General features: G+C 48.4%; 5 protein-coding genes and 2 non-coding genes across 7 annotated transcripts; 2 read left to right on the top strand and 5 right to left on the bottom strand.

Annotated features, from left to right (window-relative positions):
- Positions 1-278: 278 nt before the first annotated feature.
- On the top strand, positions 279-9,648 carry Pmar_PMAR017263 (hypothetical protein; the record flags this gene model as incomplete). Its single annotated transcript, XM_002771990.1, has 34 exons — positions 279-389; positions 443-553; positions 657-785; positions 861-935; positions 989-1,092; positions 1,141-1,189; positions 1,230-1,363; positions 1,526-1,646; positions 1,716-1,840; positions 2,046-2,208; positions 2,256-2,420; positions 3,624-3,713; positions 3,760-3,898; positions 3,920-4,016; positions 4,569-4,667; positions 5,016-5,131; positions 5,214-5,376; positions 5,423-5,552; positions 5,605-5,720; positions 5,955-6,014; positions 6,126-6,234; positions 6,599-6,674; positions 6,781-6,916; positions 6,972-7,779; positions 7,835-7,942; positions 7,987-8,098; positions 8,150-8,268; positions 8,318-8,452; positions 8,503-8,618; positions 8,662-8,787; positions 8,954-9,149; positions 9,193-9,332; positions 9,377-9,504; positions 9,563-9,648. 34 exons carry the CDS (start codon positions 279-281, stop codon positions 9,646-9,648), a joined length of 4,692 nt encoding a protein of 1,563 aa, XP_002772036.1.
- Pmar_PMAR017264 lies at positions 2,662-2,735 on the bottom strand. Its single transcript has one exon. It is a non-coding gene; the product is annotated as a tRNA-Arg (tRNA).
- Pmar_PMAR017265 lies at positions 4,809-4,882 on the bottom strand. The gene has a single exon. It is a non-coding gene; the product is annotated as a tRNA-Arg (tRNA).
- Positions 9,649-11,331: 1,683 nt separating the features above from the next.
- Pmar_PMAR017266 (hypothetical protein) lies at positions 11,332-12,290 on the bottom strand (the record flags this gene model as incomplete). Its single annotated transcript, XM_002771991.1, has 4 exons — positions 11,332-11,649; positions 11,782-11,853; positions 11,921-12,186; positions 12,227-12,290. The coding sequence occupies 4 exons, from the start codon at positions 12,288-12,290 to the stop codon at positions 11,332-11,334; spliced, it is 720 nt and encodes a 239-aa protein (XP_002772037.1).
- Positions 12,291-13,885: 1,595 nt separating this feature from the next.
- Pmar_PMAR017267 (hypothetical protein) lies at positions 13,886-14,227 on the top strand (the record flags this gene model as incomplete). Its single annotated transcript, XM_002771992.1, has 2 exons — positions 13,886-13,963; positions 14,093-14,227. The coding sequence occupies 2 exons, from the start codon at positions 13,886-13,888 to the stop codon at positions 14,225-14,227; spliced, it is 213 nt and encodes a 70-aa protein (XP_002772038.1).
- Positions 14,228-16,069: 1,842 nt separating this feature from the next.
- Pmar_PMAR017268 (hypothetical protein) lies at positions 16,070-16,364 on the bottom strand (the record flags this gene model as incomplete). Its single annotated transcript, XM_002771993.1, has 1 exon — positions 16,070-16,364. A coding segment is annotated over one exon (295 nt), but the record flags the coding sequence as incomplete, so codon positions are not given.
- Positions 16,365-18,747: 2,383 nt separating this feature from the next.
- Positions 18,748-20,108, bottom strand: Pmar_PMAR017269 (hypothetical protein; the record flags this gene model as incomplete). The annotated part of the gene is made up of 4 exons (XM_002771994.1): positions 18,748-18,782; positions 19,082-19,677; positions 19,731-19,801; positions 19,857-20,108. 4 exons carry the CDS (start codon positions 20,106-20,108, stop codon positions 18,748-18,750), a joined length of 954 nt encoding a protein of 317 aa, XP_002772040.1.
- Between the last annotated feature and the right edge of the window lie 3,123 nt (positions 20,109-23,231).

Below are 23,231 nucleotides of genomic sequence, written 5' to 3' on the forward strand. Positions count from 1 at the left end.
ATCATCCTAGATTTGTGGAGTTTATATCTGTCAATGTAGGAGGATTTGGAGTTAGATTTGGGCTGTGATACGCTGATGGAACAGAGTGTTAACTCAGCACAGTTGTCGTTGACATGGCTGGCCGGCTCAACTCGGTGTCCGGTCATGTTGGGAGACCAGTATCTCAGAAAATTGTGGTGCCCAAGGTAACTATACGCACTCGTTCATTTCCTATGATGCTTGCACTGAACTGTACTCACACGGTGTGGTTATAGGCTATCGTTCACTAGGTCATCGATATGGCACCCAATATGGCTTTCGCCTCTCATCTCAAATGGATGAGGCAGAAGTATATTTTGAGGCAGGATATGTTTTTGATAGGAGATCCTGGCTCGATTCGCCGACGATTGGTGAGCTGAATGGTCGATGTCTATCGGGCTGAGGGTCTAGTGCGTATTGCTAGGCATACCAATTCTGCCGGGTGGAAGGACTACAACCAGAGCTTCTGACTATAACTCGGGACACAGTTGAGGCAGATCTCCGCCAACGACGGGAGATTGGGAAAAATGGGGAGGTGAATACCACACTGTGTTGTGGCTCAAGGCGTTGCTCGATTGACCGTAGATTTGTAGATTCCGTCTTCTCCAAGTTTGGTTGACTGTCTTTATATTGCTCAGACTATCTATGTCGACTCGGCAGTCGTTCGGGCGGCCATAATGGGACGAGTACTCATCCTTGATGGGATTGAGAAGGCGGAACGCAATGTGTTGCCAACAATCAACAACCTCCTCGAGAATCGTGAAATGGTGAGGACCTCCCAGTTGTGTAATGATCGTTGTCTGCCTATGGCTGTTTCACATGTCATCACGGCAGCTGAATAGGTGCTGGACGATGGCAGATGTCTGCTCAGCCACGTCAAGTATGATAAGTTGACGGAGGACTTGGGCGAGGCGGAGGTATGGTGCGAATGCTCACCCAGTGACCTCCTACCCTTTCCCTTCTGTCTCAGGTTACCGCGCGTAACCTTCTGAGAGTGTCACCTCGCTTTATCGTCGTAGCCCTCGGCCTCCCTGTCCCGCCCTGTGTTGGCCATACGCTTGATCCGCCTTTGAGGTCATTATTATTGTCTTGTAGAGTGATGGAGTATCTTCTTTGTACTAGGAGCCGGTTTCAAGGCCGAGTTATTGCCGGGCTCTCAGCGGAACCCCAGGTAAGATATGAGGGTTTGATACGATCCATTTTTAGCACAGGCAACGCCATCCTTGAGAGATTTTGTGGATGCAGTCGTGCAGTCGCCGGAGCTACCATTGTTGCCAGGCTACGCTATGAGCGGCCTGCAAAAGGCCTTTACCGTGACGGGAGATACATATGAGGCTATCGCGAGGTGGGAGTCTACCGGCAGACAGACGTGGCCATTCGCGAGAGTAATCGCTGTGGAGTTTAAAAGACGCGCACTCGCGTTGATGTCGTGGTTCGACGCGTTGGTCTATCTTCGGTCACTCCTTGTATGGTGCGGAGGTTGCGAGTTTACGTCCTCTATCCTCAGGGTATACCCTTGGAAGCTGTTCCCAGCAGAAATTCGTCGAGGTGTCAACTCGATATTAGCGAGCCTTGGAATATCGCAGAAGAATCAGGAGTTAGGAGGAGCTGGTAGCCATATAAGTCAGGTATTTATACACAGAACATTTCGATGGGCTCGCTGAATAGACGTTGCAGCAGTTTTTTTTTTCTGTCAGGGGACGGGATTTGTCACTACCCCCAGTGTGAGGAAGACCATCGAAGATATCGGAAAGGACTGGCGGGCCGGTCTCGACATCTGTTTGGTGGGACCTGCCGGTTGCGGAAAGACTCAGACTATGCTGTAATAGTCGTGCAGTTTGGCACGGATGGACATATGCTTGGCAAGTCTTGTCATCTCGTGTGCGGAATTCTCGCCAACTCCAGCATGTGGGGTATTTGCGATTAGCGGAACTATAGTGTTATCCTCAAATAGGGCAGCTCATTCCATTTGTTATCGTGTCGTGCCCACATCCTCTTGTGAGAGCGATTTTGCATTGGTTTACTAGGCACTTCATTCGAAGCTTGAAACCCTCACGAGACATTGAAACTATGTTTCTGTACCGGGACATGTCGGCCCGAGATCTTCTACAACGGCGAGTTACTGACGTGGCCACAGGAGCAACAATTTGGCTGCCCAGTAGTGCAGTCAGAGCAGCTGTAGAGGGGAAAGTAGGGCGCCAGGCTTTCAACTCGGTATAGGGAGTCACTCGATGCAGGTGCTCGTGCTGGACGGGCTGGACCGTGTGCCGACAGATGTGTTATGTGCCTTGGCGCCCTTGATATCTGATCGACAGTGTCCATTGCAAAGCTCAGACCCAAGCGGATCAGGACTCATCCTTACCGACGCAGAGAACGCTTCCGTTTCCGGATCTGAGACCGCTGTGAGTGTCGCAGGGCTATGAGCTATTACAATACTCTACGGCGTAGAGTCTACGCTATCCGTGATCTTCCGATAGCGTTTCTCCCGGAAGATTATAGAGCGAGTCATGATAGATCGGAAGTCCGCGACCTCGAATCAACTATTCAGCGCGTCGGCGCGTACGTTGGTTTCCACCAACCTCCGTCCTATCAATTCCGATCCACTCAGCCGATGTTGGTTACTGAAGTTTCTATAGATTTAAATACCCGATGCAGGATTCGAACCTACGACCATCTGCTCCGTAGGCAGACATTCTATCCAGCTGAACTAATCGGGCGGTGTTGGTAGAACAGTTAGCGTATTTACGACGTGGCCGGTCGGTCTACATGCCCCGACTATTTCTAAGCGGACCGATTACTCCTTCGCGCAGGCTTCGTAGACATAGCCCCGTTTGATGTGAAGACGAAGAAAGTCTCTGGAAGGAAAAAGTTAGAATCACAACTCGGAGGTATCTGCTATGTAAATGCAGATGTTCTCCAAGGTAGTGAGTACGAGATCCAGAACCCTCCCCGAGGCGAGACGTAGTACTGCGCCAAAATTTGGAGCCTAAAATACTCATCGAGTGATCCGAGCGCGAACTGGCAAGTCACTCGATCTTCAATGCTGACATCACTCAATCCGGTTGACTGCAATACTGACAGGCCAGTATGATTTCTGAGCCACTATGATTGATAGTGGAGACCTGCTCGAGTGGAAATCTGGCGAGTACGTCGCGTGTCGGTAGCTAGGTAGCTGTCGGTCTAGGTGGCTATCAAAAGGAGCCATTTCGGAGCAGCAGAGGCCGCAGGGCGCAGTAGTATGAGCCCTGCAACCACAAGGGTATATTCCGTAATCTCTGGACTTCATTACGATTGAACATAGCGTTAACTGCTGCAATATCTCGAGAACATAATATAGTGTTATTGAATATACACACTGCCACCTGCATTGTTTTCTGATGCTTTCGCGAAGTATTCAAGGTTTACATAACGTTTAATGAGTGGATATATCGAACATGCGAATAAGCAAGTTGTTAAGTTCCCCTTATCCATGGCATGACGCTTCTCAGCGCATTCAGGATATCGGTATGCGCTTAAAAGTGTCATGCCGTATCTGCAGCGACCGCCAGACGAGTGATCTTCATAGTGGTGGGAATTTGTTCAATTCACAGGCGATGTTCTTTCAGGGTCCACGAGTGATCCAAGTTCATCCCAACTTTCGGGTGGTAGCTCTCGCAGCTCCCCCGACTCAAGGGAATGCGTGGCTCTCTCCTGAGGTATGCACAGTGACTCGTAGGATATATGCATAACTGAGCGCTGCAGGTGATGAGTCTATTCTCATTCCACATCCTAGGCGAAGCATCTATTGCGGAGATCATTTCAGCCAAATACAGCGGGAGCGGTGAGTTGGCCTTAAATGTGTGTGATCTGGTCCATGCGTTCTTCGAGACCATCGAGGCTCGTGAGTTGGTTCCTCTTTTAGCATTCGTACCTGAGCTGCTATCTCTGAAGCAGACACTGGACGGATGCCAAGGCATCCCTCCACTGACCCTTAGGAGGATGCTTCGGATTGCCAAAATGTCAGTCAGAATTGCCCTCCATCCATGCATATACGACTGAAGACCTTTTCAATTAGTTGTGATTCATCTCCTTCGAAAGAAACTCTCGCATCAACAGCCTGGCGACAGCTGCTGCTCAATCTAGTGCCGCCTTTGGAGAGGGAGGCGCTTCCTAAAGGCTTCGCGCGGGACTTCGCTGCCGCTTCTAGCTCACTCCAGGAAGCTGATGGGATCGATGTGAGTTAGAAGATGTCGGGTGTGTTGTCCTTGAGATTCCCTCGAGATCTCCCTTCAAGATGGCGCTGTAGTGATCGATGGTATCAGAGGATGGATGTACAGACCCGGTCCTGATGATAGTCGTCCAGAGCTGGTGAGGCTTGCGTTCTACCACCCCCTGGGTCGTGATCACGCACTGCAACCCATACCACTGGTAAGATACCAGATACCTCAAGTCAGAGAGAGATTCGTCCTTATCCCGGCGCACAAGCGATTTATGGCTGAGATCCACAGGGACATGTCGGTTGCTTAGAATAGCTCGATATTCATGCGAACCTTCGATTCGAGGCATCTCAGGTTCCTCCACGGAGAGCGAAGCCTACTCATCGTGGGACCCCAGGGAGTGGGGAAGAATATGGTTATCGACTACTATATGGAAATGCTTCGTGTGGAGCGGTGAGTCTTTCGTGGGATTCACAGAAACTTCCCAGCGATGGTGGTGACTCTGACAAATGCCATGCATTATAAGATCGAACTGGAAAATGACGTCTCCAGTCGCACACTTCGGATCTCACAAAGGAACAATAGAGATACAATTACCCGATGCAGGATTCGAACCTACGACCATCTGCTCCGTAGGCAGACATTCTATCCAGCTGAACTAATCGGGCGATGAAGATTGGTTAGATCGGCCATTGTATCACGGTCCAGCATATTTATACTTCGCAAAGGCCAAGTTGAAATGTCCAACCTCGACAAATAAACGTGCCGATGTTATTCGCTGCAAGAAAATCGACTCGATAGGTACTATATGCAGCTCCATCGTGATAGCACTGTTGGTTCCCTGACCAGCACTCCAGCACTACACGAGGGCGCTATCGTTTGGAAGGAGTCCCCATTGGTAACGGCTGCCGTTGAGGGTGAGCAAGATTGCATCACCTGCAGTATCGTGTATCTGGGTCTTTCGGAGGTAGCTGCTTCAAAATTTATGTGTCCGGTCAGGTCGATGGATTGTGTTGGACGAGGCAGACAAAGCGCCCCTAGAGGTTGTTGTTCTCTTCAAGTCGCTGATCGAAGACGGCTACCTGAACTTACCCGATGGGCGCTGTCTCGGTGGGAGCAGTGGCACTCCTATTCATCCCAACTTCAGATGCATAGTGTTATGGTGAGTCCCATCTGACTCTACTTGAGTTACTTGTAATTCCGCTTAGCAACCGTCCCGGATTTCCCTTCCTCGGTAACGACTTCTTCCGAGAGTGCGGCGATATTTTCTCTGTGTTTCTTATGGAGAATCCAGACCACAACTCAGAGCTCATGCTCGTACACTCAGTGGCACCAGAAGTATGTGCCTACCTCCTTCACTCTGTAGAGAATGCAGATCTGTCTCTCGCAGGTTCCTATTGGGGTTCTATCCCGTCTGGTATCGGTCTTCGGCGAACTGCGAAGGTTGACAACTGACGGTATACTATCGTATCCGTTCTCGACGAGGGAGCTATTAGCCAGCGCCCGGTGAGGAAGTTTCACTGCACTATGCACTGACTCATTGCAAGATTCTCTGCGCTGATCATGCGACTTTGATAATAGCAAATTGCTATACTGCATAGATTGATGATGTCAATCGTCGAACAACCGGCATGCCGCGAAGGCTGAGTGGCTCTCGATTCGGCGGGCATCCAGACTTCATAGATGTGTTCACTGTATACACGTTTTCTATATGTCGACCACTGGTCGTCCTTATTCCAGGCATATGAACCGTTTTGGGAGGTCGGATGAAGCTCTGCAAGGTGTTCTAGCATTCGAAAGGTAAGCGGAGGGGAATATCGAAACTTTTCCCGGAGGGGAAGGCTCGTGAGCAACCAATTCTGGTCGTCTGCGATTGAACGATGGGGCATGTTTCATCCCTCACCGTCTCAGATGGGATAGAATGGCGCTAGCCAACATCAGGAAAGTCCTGGAGCGCCACGGCTTCTCCTCTAAGGCTATACTCGATGGAGTTAGTGATTCGGCGGCGGTGCTGTTACAGGTGACATGTCGTACTGAAGTATATCTTTGCTCGCTATGGTTTGCTACGACGTGTAAACGACACTCTTGCCATTGTGACGCTTCACTCCTTAGAGGTTCGTTTCACAGTCATTCGCAGAGCCGCACGAGATCAAATTCGTCTATGGGTTTAATGTAGTTGTGAGACTCTTTCGACTGATCATGGAATGTAGTGAAGCGTTAAGCTTGTTAGTTGTTGCCCGTATGAGATCGCCGTAGACATTCGGGATATTCTCGATACTGTCTGGAATGGACTGCAGGCGCCAATCCCCGTTCTACAGGAGTTTTCCTTTCTCTTAGCAAATCTATCGCAGATTTTATGGTAGATCGGGATCTTATTCTGTCAGGAACCTCATTTACTACCCAAGCTACGAAAGATAGGATCGCTACAGAAGAGCAGCCTCCAGCCGACAACTCCACCTGGTACTCCACTTTGTGAGATCGATGACTTTGTAGAATAGAGTATATTTTAATTCCTCCTCAATTTTATATTTATGTAATGCAACCGACCTATGATGGTTCGGGGTAGGTCCGTGGACAAAAGTGGAGAGTCGGACATTCGTTATGGAGCCGTCCCTTGAATGTCCGCTCAAGTCCCTCGAGCTTCCACGATCTGTTGGAACCTTCACGGAAAGAGCGGCATCTTTCAAGCTACCTCTGTCCAAGTAACCACATACGGCTGACGAGGAGGGACAGCATGTAATTGAGTTCTGCGATTAGGTACACTCGAGCAGACGATATGGTGGACATCGTTGAGAGTCAGGGGTACATTCACGTTTTGTCGGACTCGGTGGCCGACGGAATGCGCCTCTACAGCGTTGACACCGACAAGTGGGAATGCACACAGCGATCTCTAGGGATCAGTGCTGCGAGATGGATGCACACCGATGCGCCCAGTGCAGAGGTTATCGTTAATGGTCGGAGGCCGAGATCCAGAACCAAGCCCCAGTTGATGGTGGTGGATCAAAAAGTTCTTGTATGGAACCCGGCAGCAGGGATTCTGGTGGCAATGCCTGAGCACAACAGGAACCGCGGTGTGGTCCATCGCCTGTTCGTATCGAAACCAGACTCCTTCATCGCCGTGGCCGCCGGAGATGGTCGGTCCCTCAAGCTCATCGGAACGAGAGAAATGTACGAAGTTGACATATCCCAAGATTCCGCCCGCCTAAGACTCCTGCTGAGATCCCCGGAGACCCTAGCCCACATCACGAACATTGCCTCTGGAGGTTCTGCGATAGTGGTCACCGCACAGAATGGTCGGGGCATGCAGATTGATGCTCGGGGTGCATCAAGGCTAGCTTTTCCAGTGGCACCGGTGGTCTATGACTTCGCAAACAGTGTGTATCAAAGTGCTGATCCGACCGGGGCCTTCTTCTACCGTGTAGAAGTCGACGGCAGCATATGGGAGTGTCCCGGAGAGGCCTCGCGAGCTGGTTTTACCCTGTCTTCTGTCGTGGGGCGCAGTGGTACGATATTGAACTGCAGAGTCGGAGAGCTGGAGATCGTCGATACGGTTCAGCCGGCATCGGTAGGCGCCATCCACAGCTGGAGAATAGTCTGAACCCGAACAGTCCTACTCTAAGGTCCGTCATTTGCCTTTGCGGGAATGCGCTGTGCAGTGCATAACAGAGATGAAGGAGGGGCGACAGCTAGCGATACTTTATACTGATGGGTGGATTGATGTTATCGAGGTGCGTGTATCGAGCTTAGCTCTCGTCCAATCCTTGTCGCTCAGATCCTGCGAGAGCAACTAGCGGTGGCTGAGAAAGAGTACCGCCAGCTGAGGAGCCTCCCCACCAGAGAGGATCACAGGACTGCCAGTGGGCAGCCGAAGCACGGCAAGGAAGGTGAGTAGGATGATGTTACGGCTAGCAATCGGGGACGGGCATGCGGCACAGATGACGCTCCTCATGTCGGGGGCAATACCTTCGCTGGCGGTACGGGAGGGGCGGATACTGCAGGTCTCGGGGGCGTTGGAGGGCCGTACCGGCTTGACAAGGGCCATCCCGTCCATCAGGTATTCATTGTGTTCTCTCCACGAGTGGGACCGGGAATGGTTGGTGTAGGTTAGCGATGAAGTGAAGGCGTCAATATCCCCTGAAGCGGCCGAAGCTGCGCGAAAGATGGGACAGGAAGCTCTACGCAAGAGGTTGGAGGAGATCAGAATGTCCGAGGCTGATTGGCAACGATATAGAGAGATCGTGACATTCACAGGAAAGGCATGTAACTGTCGCGACGCACATGTTTTCAGGTGGATGGTGTAGCCGATGAGATTGCCCAACTTCGACGTGTGCTGCACACCGCAGACAGCAGGTTGAGGGAGAGGAAATGGCTGGCGGGCACCGAAGGAGAGCTTGACGAGAATAAGTAGTCACAGACTGCTGGCTCCCACAGAACGCTCTGATGGCAGGTTGGTGGATGCCCTTGCCGGCGATAAGCGAGTGTACCGGCGTAGAGCCTTACAAGAACCCAAAGTCGGCGAGCCTCAAGTCCTGCCCAAACATTTGTCGATAGTTCTCGACATCAGTGCGAGCATGTGAGACTTGCTGGGCATCTCCTGGGGCTGGATCTGTAGCCGAAGATCATATCTCCACTCGCCCGCATCCTCGCGGGATTCTACCATAGAATGCCTCGAATGGACGTGACCCATGCGGACCTCGTCGGACCAGCCAAGATCCGGCTCGCTGAGTACACACTATCAGGTATCGGTTCAATGGAGTTGACGGTCGGCTGAAGCGCATGACGGAGGTCGCCGTGTTACTGATGGAAGCCCTGCATGGTTTCGAGGATCGCTTTGTCTACGAGATTCGGGGACACAGTGGTGATGGTCCAGCGATAGGGCTAGTTGACTTTGGGAACCCTCCGAGGGATGAAAAGGAAAAATATAGAATCGTCCAAGTAAGAATTATCATCCCACTGTAAGTGGCAACGTAGATATCAGGAAATATGTGCGCACGCCCAATACTGCAGTGCGGGTGATTCCACCTTGGATGCACTCCGCATCGCCACCGATAGGCTTCTGAGCACTGGCCCAGCTGATGAGAAGTTGGTCATGGCTTTCAGCGATGCCAACTTAGATAGGTATTTCATAAACTCGGGGGTCGTGAACCAGGTTAGCCACTCAGATACGGCATTCATCCGAAGCAACTCGATGCGGTACTGAATAGAGCAGCAGACCAGGTTTATGCTCACGTTTTTTTCATAGCTTCCTTCGACGATCAGGCCGAAGTTTTATGCCGGTCGATCCCCAAAGGTGACTCAACTGGCTCGGGCCGGCATGTGTCCAACAGTTACTCATGCATGGAACTCAGGGAAAGCTACGGTGGCCACTAATTTATCCAAGTTGCCACAGCTAATCAAAGAAGTTCTGGCGGCGACTGTTAACCATCAGAAATGAGATAGAGATCACAGCATCGTTTCCTTCGATATATGACTCTTTGTTCCAGTAGTGACTATTTACTTGTACTGTTACACTTGGGAGTTGCACTTCTGGAATTGGAGTAACGACCTGTCGTTTCGAGTATGAACCAATGCTTGATTCGTCCTCTTCGTGAATAAGGTGTTTCACGAAAAGATAATCTTCCATGGGATGAATGTTTGATTTACTGCTTCTGTTTTGGTCGCCGAGCTTGTGTGTACCCCGGTTTGTGAATGGAACTAGCCCTGACCAGCGCATCTGATCTGGGACTAAAAAATTTCATATGCAGTGCTCCTAATAGCAATAGTAAAATAATCGAAGTAACACATCGAAAAGTTTTGATGAAAGTAGACATGCGAGCAGATAATTAACATTTTGAATGCTTAAAAAATTTCCCTCTAGCAGATACGAGAATTCAATCAACTCGTCAGAAAGCAAGTCAGTCGATTCCAAAGAAACCTATTGATTATCAAATTACTGTCGTGCAAGGAGTGCTAATGACACTACCCACCAAAAATAATAGGACGATGCAAAAGAATTTACATGTCCTATGAGTACGTATAAGTGTCAAGTCAACTTCGGACATGGCCACGACACGGACCAGTGGAGCGCGGGATGCCGGCCGCGATGTTTCGGAGGACGCGCTTCCACTCTTGGTTCACGTCGAATGATTCGCCAGTCTTTGTAGCCATGATAAATGCTTCTAGAATCGAAACTGAAATTGACTCAATCAGAGGCAACATTCGCACGACGAACGGCCGTACTTATATCGAAAACGTGGCTGGAGTAGTTCACTCCGGCTTCTGCAAGGACGTCGCAATCGATTACTGACATCACCAAGGGTCAACCACGGAACCCTTCAACGGCTGCTCACCTATGTTGGAAGACTCAACGGTTGCGCAGCTCGCGATTCCACAATTGAAAAAGCCCCGTATATCTTCGCCTGTAGAAACAGGACGCATGTCCAACAGGAGAGTCGGAGGGCTCACGCGTGAGTCCACCACAACACGCTTGTTCGTCTCCATTGTACTTCCAAGCCACCGTAGACCGCCCATTCCCGCTCGTGTTACTCGTGCCTGACGAGAGGGGTTGAACCAGACATGAGAAATTGTGAATCCCTACTAGCAACGACATCCTTGTGGTTGTTGTTAACAAGCGCTGACTTCAGGCTTGTAGCATTGATTATACCGACCAGTCTTCGCGCTTCGGAAGAGTTGCACGCCATGGACGGCCCATCAACTGCAGAGTGAAAGGGCAATATTCGACAGATCAATGGTAGTTCGATAAGATTCGCCAACTACAAAGCGATTCGCACGATACGGCGTAGAAGAGAACATGCCTATATGCTCTGACCTGAGAACGATTTCTCGACGCACATTCTTGGGGCAGAGGGCGACGAGACTGAGCCGACTCTAGGAGGAAGGCATATACTTGGGAACTTGGGTGCCTACATGAGGGATAAGTGAAGATGGCCATATATGAGTAACATAAAGCACTCTCACCGAAGTGGCAGCCGGAACTGCACAATTCATCGGGGGTGGTGGAGGAGCCGGCGGTGGGCCCTTCGGTGGTATGATAGGACCAAATCCGTCAGCATGAGGCGGCCTGGCAGTGCTTGAGAGTCGAGCCTTGAGTATCGAGCATCCAACGCGGAGATCTATCTTACTTATGAACGGCTAACCCTCCACCGTTGACCAATTGCTGCTGTGCATTGGAGGAAACGATTGCAACTGCTTGAGCGAGCGTTTGTCGAAGCTGCGAGAAAGGGCCGTTATTCATGTTCAGAGCTGTAGCGCATACCATTTCGCTCATCAGGTCGATCTGATTCTGCGCCAGCTTGTAAGTGAAGTCCTGCAATTCTTCGGTTACTTCGCTGATCACTGAGAGCAAGGAACCGGGTATGCATGGAGCATGTACTGCATGGTCACCTGTTGCTGTTACATTCTGGAGTGCACCGACAATAGTCTTCTCAAATTTGGACTGAAAAAAAACCTCGAAGAGAGCAACCGGATACCATGATTCACCAATCTCGCATTGAAGTCTTCCACTACGGCAGCCTGAAAGTAGTGGGAAAAACGATCAGAACTATCAACGCTTTTCGTGGAGGATCACCAAGGGATCATCAGGTCTGGTTGCATCCTCCATACTGCCGTTGATTGATTTCTGCATCCGAGATACATCGACCTAAGAAACCAGAACATGCGCTGTGAAATAACTTGCATTCCAAGAATCTGGAGAAGTGGCAACTTACCTCGAGTTGCTCTATTCTCGCACAAGCCGCGCTGATGGATGACTGTTCCTGCAACTGAGCAACACGACGGCGCTCACCACGGTCCAGCCTCGCCGTTCCTGGACCTACGTGGCACGTTTCAGGTGACTCAGCAGCCCTTATTCGCCCATGTGCTCCATCGACAGAAGAGTCGGAGAGTTCACTCGGATACGTACTGCAGTTAGAGTCGTGGCGACCCACTACGGCCGTGGTGGTCTCTGTGGATGTCCTGTCAGCCTTTTCCGAGACTGAGGCGAGTTCACCGCATGAGCTCACTACTATGCGTACCGCCCATCAACTCACCACCAATGACTTGTGTGTTATTGTGATTCTGCTCATCTCGTACAGCCATTCGCAGCGGCTTTTTATACGCTTGCTCGGTATTACTGCGTTCGCTTTGGTGGTACACCCGGTTGCTGTTGCGGCTGCTGCAGTAGTTGCGAGTTCTGCCGTCTTGATAGGGCATCAGCGAGGAACGAGTTGGAGTCGGGAACGCTTACTTGAAGAAGTGTCGCGGAGCGTTTCGTATGAAAGTTGCGCAGTTACAGCGCTCGCCTCTCGGTATGATTTTCCAAAGACGGATTTACTTAGAATTCGACGGACAGTTTACTGAGTGAATCATAGGATAATAGCAGTCATGAGGTCCGCGTGATAAGTGGACAAAGTGTCCCTGAGATCGTTCCGCTGATGGCGAGATCACTCGTGGGTGACGCCGAGCTCCCCATGCCTCGTATACTAAGCAATGGTTCTGCATGAAGCCTTCACCTCTTCACTCGGTGGGAAGCATGGCGTACATATTTCCGGGCCGATATATGAAGTAGCACTCGGAGCGCTACCTGACAATGACAGGAGCCACCCGCGTCCACTCAGGAAGGCGTATCCTGCCCTAACTTATCCCTGCCCTGGTTCGAGAAGCACTGGGTCTGTCGAGGAGACCATGACCAATGGGTGGTCAAGGGCTGGATGCACCCCACTGTGATTGCTCGGGACTCAAAATGGCTTGGGTAATCACGCTACAGTTGAAAGCGCGAGCTTGGTTCGCAAGCAGTAATAAGCTGCAAGTATGAGCGTACGGATCCTTGCGATCATTTGGAGGAAATTGCATCTGATTATATCATATAGTCAATGGTGAGTCAACGGACAGAGTTCATGCACTCCGTTGGTGCAAGGTACACCAGGCTGCACGTACAGCTGATCGACCTCACGCCATCGCACTCGTCGCATCCAAAAGTAACTGCTCTTACTGACGTTACTTCAACATGAACGTTCCAAGGCACTATGGGACGCTTATTACAAAGTGCCCGAGCCACGAACAGGGTTGGAAGCTCTTAGGAACATGTACGAACTTCGAACTACGAAACCGGATATTGCTGGCGTCCCGTGAGGATGAGAATAACAGGAATATGAGCCTCTCGGTTTTCTACTGGGTCTTCGTGCTCGAGCAGAGTATATTCCCAGTTTTACATCCTATATATTCCCTGGACGAATCTTAATCCTCATGTACTTGCGGTTTGATACAGCTCAAATATTATCAAACGCTAACTTGCGTCTCAACTACCACTGAACTTCCAGGAATTGCTCACAAGGATAAGGAAGTGATTGAGCCCCGGATTTCTTGCATTGAATGCAGTGCATTCCTGGGTCATCGGCTCTGGTTGTATCTTCCGTGGTAGATTCCATCGATTGCCTCGGCTCGACCCGATCAATCATCCCCATAGCGAATTCATCTTCAAAAATGAGCTGGAGGGTAGACCTGCGTCATGGGTACAGTTTCACAAGATTTGTCCACCTCCTCTAGAGCGACACAAGTAGTACCACGGAGTACGAGCCTGCCGAATCCGACAGATAGGATAGTAGGGTTGTCCATGAGCTTTCATCGCATCATGAGCTCTCTTGAAGCTTGCCGCTAGTTTCTGTTGACTATGACTGTCATCCTCTTGTGCTGCCATGGTACTCAGGTATATGCTCCGAGTGAAACCCACCAATTTCGAAGGGGAGGAGATGGCCGCCGCTCCCACAGGCAGAGTGAGTCGCGTGCTGCCTTTTTCCGTTGCGATACGACTGGTGACTTTGGTTGACTATAACTATAGTAAACTTCGACCTGTGGTGCAATCGTTAATGAGTAGTGAGATGAGCCAACTACGTACTGGTCAGGTCTTCTTCAGTGCCACTAACTACAACTACCCCCACGGCACATTAATGCGCCATGATTACTTCGATAACGGTTACGATGACTACTTCGTTCGGGACTGGATGAGGCCTGATGAGGACATTCTGAGGCGACACTAGGACTGGAATCCATGTCGCCGAACATGCAATCTGAGCGGTATCTATCTAAAAGAGTTTTTTGTGTACAGTTCGAGTATTGATGCTCTCCTTAGGCTGTGATTGTAGCGCTAGTGCCGAGTCGTGATATTTTTGAGTCTAAGTAACGAGTGCAATAGCAGTCGAAGTAGCCGTAGTACCGAGTGCGAGATTAGCATTGGTTCTAAAGTCTGAGTCGTACCAGTTCAGCCGTGCTTGGAGAGCCGCATTAGGGCCTCGAGCATTCACCTGTAATCAGCCAAATGCTGGATCTCATCTTCTGCAGCATCAGGAAGGTTCGCGGGAGAGGCATTGCGAGTTCGAGAGGACTGCCTGCGGGTGCGTTCGGAAACTCGAGTTGCTTTTTGACTAGTAAATGCAAGAGCGATGTTATAGAAGTGAGTAGAAGACGCACTGATATACATGGTGTGACGTTGCACTATGTCAAGCCCGATCAGTTAGACTACTACCAACAGTATAGGCAACTGTGTACGCTTCGACTTAATCGATCCTACTATAGCTGCTGGAGTCGCGCACGAACAGAGCAATACTCTATGAGAATGTGGAGATATTGCTATCCATGTACAGTCTGCAGTGCACTTAGAACCGACAACAGGGTTGCGGGTTTGGGTAGGGAGAATAGCAGTTTACTTCGCAGGGTATTTCCGTCGGTCTCACCCAACACAAGGCTCACGCATTGTGCGTTGCTGTGCAAGCGTGCAAGGTGAGTATCATCTCAGCACTACCACTTTTCCTGGCTGACGAGGTCATTCTCATACCTGGACAATCTTGTCGTGTTGTGCCTTTCGAACGGTGGTATTGATATCATAGGGTTTGCTCCGTGTCTCAATGTTTCTGCCGAGGGATGTGCGAATCGATGGGATTTTTTTAAAGATCCCCACGGAAAACTTGCTGAGGCTGCGGTATTTGACTGAGTTTGTGAGAAGTTACCATTCGAACATTCCGGGTGACCTGCGTAGAATCATTGGTGAATACTTATATTCCTCAATCTCGAGCTCATCTTTGCGACAGCTTGTTGAGAGGTGCTCCGTTGAGAGGCACTGGGGTCTCGTCAGCGTCAAGGGAGGATTCGCCATCGTCAACTGCACGTCACTAGGCTTTGATGTCTCTCTATGGAATCGGTTAGGGACACCTATATGCAAGAAGAGCTTTTTGTTCAAGCCAGGTGTATTGGCACACGTCGGTGAGTCATTCTTCACCTCTGACTCAAGCGAGTCCGATATCTATGTGATTGTGGTAAGTTAACACAAGCAAGATAGGAATGTAGATAAGTCGTAATAACATTGGAATGGAAAGAGATAAGACTACAGCTTAAAGGCTTAATACAGCTTAGCTCGAACCGATCAGTATGATATAACGAGTATATCGATTACCATGGCGAGCGCGATTGTCATCATATCACATCTCCCCTCCTTCGGAAGAGGTGACTACAACAGCTTGAGGTTAACGGTGTGTACAATAGTAGGTCTGTTATCTTTATCACCATCTTTGATGATTTCGACTCTGTTAGTGCCCACCTGTTGGATCACTCTTGCAGGAATCCATCTACGTTGTAATTTGGGGACATTTCCGGTTACACGTACAAGAACATCCAGGCCTGGCTTTAACTTTTTGGCCGATGGGCTTCTAAATACAGATTGTAAATAACCATATGATTCATGGCACTCTATTGGTACTTCAGGTCTTATGCTTGGCTTAAAGCGAAACACCATTGCGTGAGGACTCACACCTCCTCTCTTTGATGATGGAGTCACATTATATTGGTAAGCTGCTTCTTTCGCATATTGCATGAACATATTTATGGACATTGCTGTACTTGTATTATGAGCACGCAAGTATTCGTTCAGATAACGATGCCATCTCTCGATTTTCCCATTTGCAAAACTGGCGTTTATTGGTGTAACGATGTGGGCTATGTTCCATCGCTCTAGTGCATCTTGCAACTCGTGGCTTACAAATTGACTTCCATTATCACTATGCAGGATCAACGGCCTACGGTGAAACGTATCGAAGATCGATGTGAGGAAATCCTTCACATTGGTCGACGTAGGAGCATTCGCGCTAGGTCTAATTGACACGTAGTTTGAATGACTATCGATCGCTGTTATTGCATAATAACGGCTAGTTCCATCGACTAATTGGCGATACGGTCCGCATATGTCAATATGTAATCTGTCCCAACATCTGGGAGCCACAGCTATTGAATGTAATGGCACTAATGGTTTTCTATCATTTGGAAAAGCTTTTGCTGATGAGCATACGCTACACTTGAATGCATTGCATTCCGATGCCAATCCAGGCATATTCACCCATTCTTTGAGTTTGGCAAATTGTGCGGCACGCCCTTCGTGATTGTGCGTCAGGATGAGCAGTTTTTGTGCGCTAGTGCGGGGAATATCAACTTTGCCGTTTACTATGGGGAATTCTACTAGCCAGTCTCGTAATGCTTGTGATCGTTCTTTGCTAACGCCTATTATTTGAATTGGTGATACTATGTCACTCTCTTCACCATTTATTTCTCTCAGTACCTTGCTGAAATGAACCAACAATTCATTTGGTAGTCTCGATGGCATGTCAGCTTTATTTTGATGTGATGGAATATCACGAACGATTAGCGATATATTATACGCTCGCTTTATATCTTCTATAAGTTGTAAGCGTCCTTCTATTGCATTACGACACATTCCCTTAATATGTGCCCAATTCCGTTCATTCGACCGAGTTAACCAGAATTTGACAGATCTATTATCAACGTATAAATGAACTGTTTTGGATTTAATATCATATGCTCGCATATAATCTATGACTAACTCTAGACCTCGTAAGACTCCTTCTGTTTCTGCCACGTTGATATGGCGTTTGCATCCTGCCTTCCGAAGCCATGACCTATCTTCGATCTCCTGATCACCAAAACACAGTACGGCTGCTATTCCGTACGAGGATGCGTCGGTATACAGATACCATTCTTGATTAGGATTAATTTGCCATTTTCCATGACATGGGTCATTTTGTTTTATGTATAATGCAACATGTTTCCACAAATGTTGAATTTGTGTTGGCAATATGTAATTATACTGAGAATCCTCTTTGGGTTTCGCAGCTGCACTCACACGAGTGAGCATTGCTGCCACCAACCGTAACCACGATGCGACAGGGTACACTGTAACTAGTTTGCCTACTAACGATGCCAATTCTGAGCGGGTTTTTGGGACGGTATCTAGTTCCTTCTGTATTGATTTTCCTCTCGTCCATTGACCATCTTTCGTGATATGTATACCTAGTAGTGTTGAACCAATCACTTTTTGGGGTGGTTTCGTATTGAACGAATTCTTAGACAGGGACGATTGTACTTCCTTCAAGTCTTCCTCTGCTACTAAGATGTCATCAACATATTTTTTGACCGGCTTATGTGTTTTAGTTTCGTTCAGCGTTGTTGTCACAGCGCCATCTAGAGCCTTTCCTGATATATTAAGTCCAAACCCCGCTCGTGTCATTTTATATGTTTGTTGATTCTTTGGCAAATGAACGAATCTGCAACATTGATATACTTGTTGCTCTGGGGGTACACGTAGTTGCATGTATGCGTGTTTGATATCTACGATGAAACTGTGTTCTGGATTGTATGTACGCCATACTCTTATTACTTCCGTTGCTGATGTTGGCTTTCCGCCAGAATTTGGAAATGATTCAATTCTTTGATTTAACCATGTATAATCTAGACATACTCTTACTGGTGTAGTGCGTCCGAGTGAAACTACGGGGAGGGTAGTTATCCATCCTTTCACGTTTTTTGGATCAATTGGTTCGAAATACCCTCTATTAATCATATCATCTATTGACTTATGGTACAATTCTAACTCTGCGTTTGATAGTTTCTGCATTGCACCTGGGTAATATGGTGGCTTGTATACAACTGACTCGGGTTTATCTTTCCATTTCCACTCAACTTCCCACCTAAAAGCATTCGGTTCTATTTCTTTCCGACGAAGTGTCACTGACACTTCTGTCAGTGTCAGTGGACCTGACACTTGGGTTTCGAAACCACAGAGCCGAAACCTGGACCCGAAACCAGACCTGACAGGTCTGGTTGCTCGATTATGAGTTCTTTTCCATTACTTTTCGATATGATATTTGATTCTAATTCTGATCTTTTCCGTTTGGGTGTATTCTTTTCTTCACTATTGTGTTTCACTGTGTCCCGTAATGGAACCGCAACTCCAAAAGATATCGGTGAGTTTTCATTTACATCATTCCCTACAGCATGATTTAGATTTATCTCAACTACTTCATTACTAGTCGTCATTGGTTTAATTACTAGCTCACCGCATAATCTTACCCAATCCATACCAAAAATTGCATCTATTTTCCTTCCACCAATTGACAGTATACTTGCTTTTCGCAGTATCCACGGTTGAACTATAACACCACACAAACTTAATGCTGGACCATTATTGAGTTTATACGCTTCACACTTCCCGGCGACACTACCGAGCATCAGCTTTTGGCTCACAGGGTATACCTGATAACAATGACTTGCATCTGCTAACCTTTCACTTACTAGGCTTACTGTGCATCCAGTATCGATCATCCCATACCTGATGCTATCACTGCTCTCGGTTAATCTGAATGTAACAGAGAGATAACGGCTCTCATTAGTATCTAGCATACCCATGATTACATTATTATTACTGTCGCTACTACTGGGCTGACTGGGGCAATCCTTAGCTACATGGCCACGGCCATTACAACAGTAACATCTCACTGGTGATAAAGAGTTATCACTCTTATAAATGGTTCTATTCCGGAAACCAAATCTACCTTTGCCCTTCCAGGTCCGGCCCTTTCCTCTGAAGCCCTTTCCTTTGCCTTTCTCCTTTCCTTTCCCTTTTACAGAAGGGTAGGAAGGGTAAGCTGAAACAGCAGCTATGGCTCCCTGGCTCTCATCAATCTTAATGCTCTTTGCCAATCTGAGGCAGCCCTCTACAATATCACCACGAGACTCCCAAAGAGTCTTCCACTGACTTTTCAGGGCTGGTAACCCTGGAATATCACTCGGCAAACCTTCCCAGAACATAAGGCAAGCTGCTGAGTTCATCCATGTTTGGTCGAGCTTGATACCCGATGGTCTCGATAATGATACCAAACGTTGTAACTCGGTAAGGAACTCAGCTGGAGATTCATTAGGACGGAGCTTACGATTGATGAACTGGTGCCAGCTCTTAAATAGATCCATACCATACCTATCTATCAACACCATTCGGGCTTTACGATAGAGCTTGTCATCCTCGGCTACAGTAACGTGTGATGAGGGACAGACGTTGGCTTCGATTGTCGTGTAAGCACCACCTTGGAGATTGAGGCGTAACAAGGCGAACTTCTTACCGGGAGGGACACGGTTACCTAGCATATCCAACCTTGAAGGTTGAATCAAATCTGGTTAGCCAAGGTACAGGGTCTTCTTTCCCACTGTAGGGAGAAGGCATTATAGAGAATGTTCTCAAAGTGCCACTTATAACCGATGTGGTTGTTGACGATGGACTGGAAGTAGTAGTTGTAGTAGTAGTGAGGGCAGTAGTATTCTTGGTCTGGCTACTTTCAGCGGTATCGTCTTTGCCAGGCTGTTCAGAACAGCCTGTTCTTGACCGGTATTAGAGGAACTATTCTTCCCAGTCTCCTCCTCCTCGTGCTCGTCGGTAGTACCATGGCCCGTCTCGTTGACAACGTTGGACTCGGCCTGAGTGTTCTCATCAACCAGATGTTCTTCCTCCTCGGTACCCAAGGCGGCAACAAAGTCATAGAGGTTCTCGTCGTCGAGGTCGTTAATAGTCGAGGGTCTGGGCACCATGTGGTAAGTTAACACAAGCAAGATAGGAATGTAGATAAGTCGTAATAACATTGGAATGGAAAGAGATAAGACTACAGCTTAAAGGCTTAATACAGCTTAGCTCAAACCGATCAGTATGACATAACGAGTATATCGATTACCATGGCGAGCGCGATTGTCATCATATCACAGTGATAGCATACAGCATTCTGAAGAAACAGTTGAAGATTTCAATTCTTCCACTCGAAAGCCAGGACGATGACTATTACTGTAATTATTGTAATAGTATTACAGCATCGAACTGCCCTATTCTGATGGTGGATCGGTTCCCAGGCACATAAAAAGTGTGAAAAAGATAGGTTCACGTATATATGTCATGGCTTCCGACTCCGAAGAATATCGTCTTCATTGGTTTGAAGTCGAATCCTTAACTGATGGAGGAGAGCTCAATGTATCGCAGGGGTGCATTTTGCTCGATTCGCGAATCGGATTGGCAGTCGATCCAAGTATGGGCATCGCGGGGAACCACAGCGCCGTTGCTATCCTCGGGTGGGTTCCAGCGTGGTATTGTATGGTGGAAGTATTACTCGATGTAGCATCGGGCAGACTAAGATGGATTCACCACATGTTTTCACGGCCCGGATCTAGGCTTGGCTGTTGTCTCTGGGACGATTTCTTATGTGTCTGTCATTACACGACAATTCCGGTGATTGACTTTTTGCGGTCATCCTCTGGAGCGCTGGAAACTCTTTTCTCTGTCGAGCTTCTCAATACTCCGTGTGGTTTTGCCTCCTTGAGCAGGAGGTGCTTATTGGCGACATCATACGTGTGAGCTATACGAAAGGGTCTGTCGCTACCAACTTGGTAGCGATCCACTGGATCGTTCTAGCCTAGAACTTATAAGAGATAGGAGACAGTCTCCTACCAGAGTCACTCTGGTAGGTGAGGTGATGTTGCCTGCTAGAACTGTAGGCCTTTTCCGGATACACTTGCGAACAATCTTTGTTCCTTAGTTTGATTAGTTTGTTTCGGTATATTCAACTGATGGGAGAACTCTCCTGTTCTGTTCATGGTGGTTTGTAAGACCAAGGTCAAGTTGAGTGTGCGGTTTGGGTTCAAGGTGGTATAGCAACTCTTTTAGGGTGTTGGGCTTTGGCCTTTCATCACCAAAATCAGTCAACATAATCCATCGATGACAGAGCTACAGGCGGCGTATTGAGAAATAGTTGAGGTCGCGGTATTCATTTGGGGGCTATCTGGATTGGCATTGATAGGATCCTGATTCGTACTTCTGGTGCTATGAGTCATAGGCTATGTGGAATCGGATGATGACGACTAACATAATTGATTATTCTCCACACCATATATTCAAGTACATTCAACCTATTTCATTTTCATTCAGCCTATCTGCTCACTTGAAAGATTCGCCCGAGTTGTGAGGAAACGGTTGCGAGTGAACCGGCAGAAGATTCATCCTTCAGTTATTAGTATCTGAGTTTTGTGGTCTCTCCAGCCGTCATTCGCCTTTCGGCGAACCTTGTCCCGTCGCTCTACTTGTGGCTCTTCTACCTTTCTGAGCTACCGAGGTTATCGTATACTTGCTTCTATACTATCTGGGTGGCTCTGCGTTCTTTTGATTCGGGAGATCATCAAAAGATCTTACACTATGACCCATACTCGGTACTGTGTCTTCGCATCATGCGAATCGCATGCGACGAGAGAAGTCTGCCGAATCTTCCTGGATGAGCTGACGCCGTCAGCCTGACGGTCGTTATGCCTTCTGGATTACTCTTTCAGGATGTTGCGGCAAACGTTGCCGTCGCCGACGGCCAGTCGGAAACCTGCCGATAGAAGACAATTTTCGGTACTCAACGTCTCACAGCCGAAACTCAACAGGAAACCCAACGATCTGAACTTCAGATTCTGAATGACGAGCCTCCAAGGACTCATCAAACTCGTCCATCGGGGACCCGCCTGGCAGTCTTTGTGTAACAGGGACATTACAGGCGCCTGTGTAACCGGTAGCATTGATGTAGCTCGTTGATATGCGGGATGCAGCGACCATCATAGGGATGATATGTTCATTTTCCTCACATTTCAAGGATGATCGTTCTCGACGAGTTCAGTCGAGATACATATTCATTCCGATCTGTGTGACGCCACCGACTGGCAGGAGATATAGAACTTCATATTGTGCCTTCTATAATAGAAGGCGTAATATGAAGAGCCTGTTTCATGTCTCCGGCATAACTTCTCAACTAGAGCTCAAATAGAGCTGAAATTGTGTATATAGGCTCTCGTGACACTATTATATTGTTTAGATACGTCGAGATCAAATTCTCAACAAGAATTTTTTGGCCACGTTTTCCACCAAGGTGATGGTACTGGTAAAAATTTGCAGCATCCCCACTGCGTCCAAAACCTGGAAGAATGGATATTAATTGACCCAAGCGATAGCTCAGCAAGTATGGGGCATCGCTGGAGAGAGATGATCAGCCTCAAAGATTTCTGGGATACTTGACTCCGCGTGACCGGCTGGGGGACACCCGAAGGCCTGGCGCTGCACGTCTGTGCTTCCGATTTCCAATTCTCAGTTTTCCGATCTCAATGAGATCATCTCATCCAGTGTCACTGGATCGGCTTTTCATCGGACAGGAGAATCACTGGACCAGTGATTCGCCTGCCCAATAAAAAGCGAGATTCTCCTGACAGGAGAATCGCGTTCACAGTTGTAACCGATACACCCGGGGCGTGGACCACCCTCTGCATCTCAGCCAAGAGAACCGACGATCTTTCAACCAGGTAAGAATCATAATATCGCTTCTCTCCACGTAATGGAGGCCGATCAGCCTCCTGGATCCATCTTTCTGAAAGATTCTTTCATACTCGACCTTGAACTTCTCGCACAAACGGTCATCCGCCTCTCTCCGTTGGAGCACTTAGAGCAGCATTGGCACCACCAGTTCGGACACCTTGGTGAGGCCGTTCCTCACGTAGCACTTCTGCCACCGCAGCAAGGGCATCTCGGACTGGGTTAAGCTGCTCTTGTTGCTCAAGATCGGGATGCTCCTCAGGGTCACGCCGCAGGTCTTTCCGACCATCAGGATTGGGGTCTGCACGTCGTCGTAAAATTTCGACCTTCGT

The sequence above is a fragment of the Perkinsus marinus genome, assembly GCF_000006405.1.
Source record: "Perkinsus marinus ATCC 50983 genomic scaffold scf_1104296962102, whole genome shotgun sequence".
Taxonomy (NCBI): Eukaryota; Perkinsozoa; order Perkinsida; family Perkinsidae; genus Perkinsus; species Perkinsus marinus.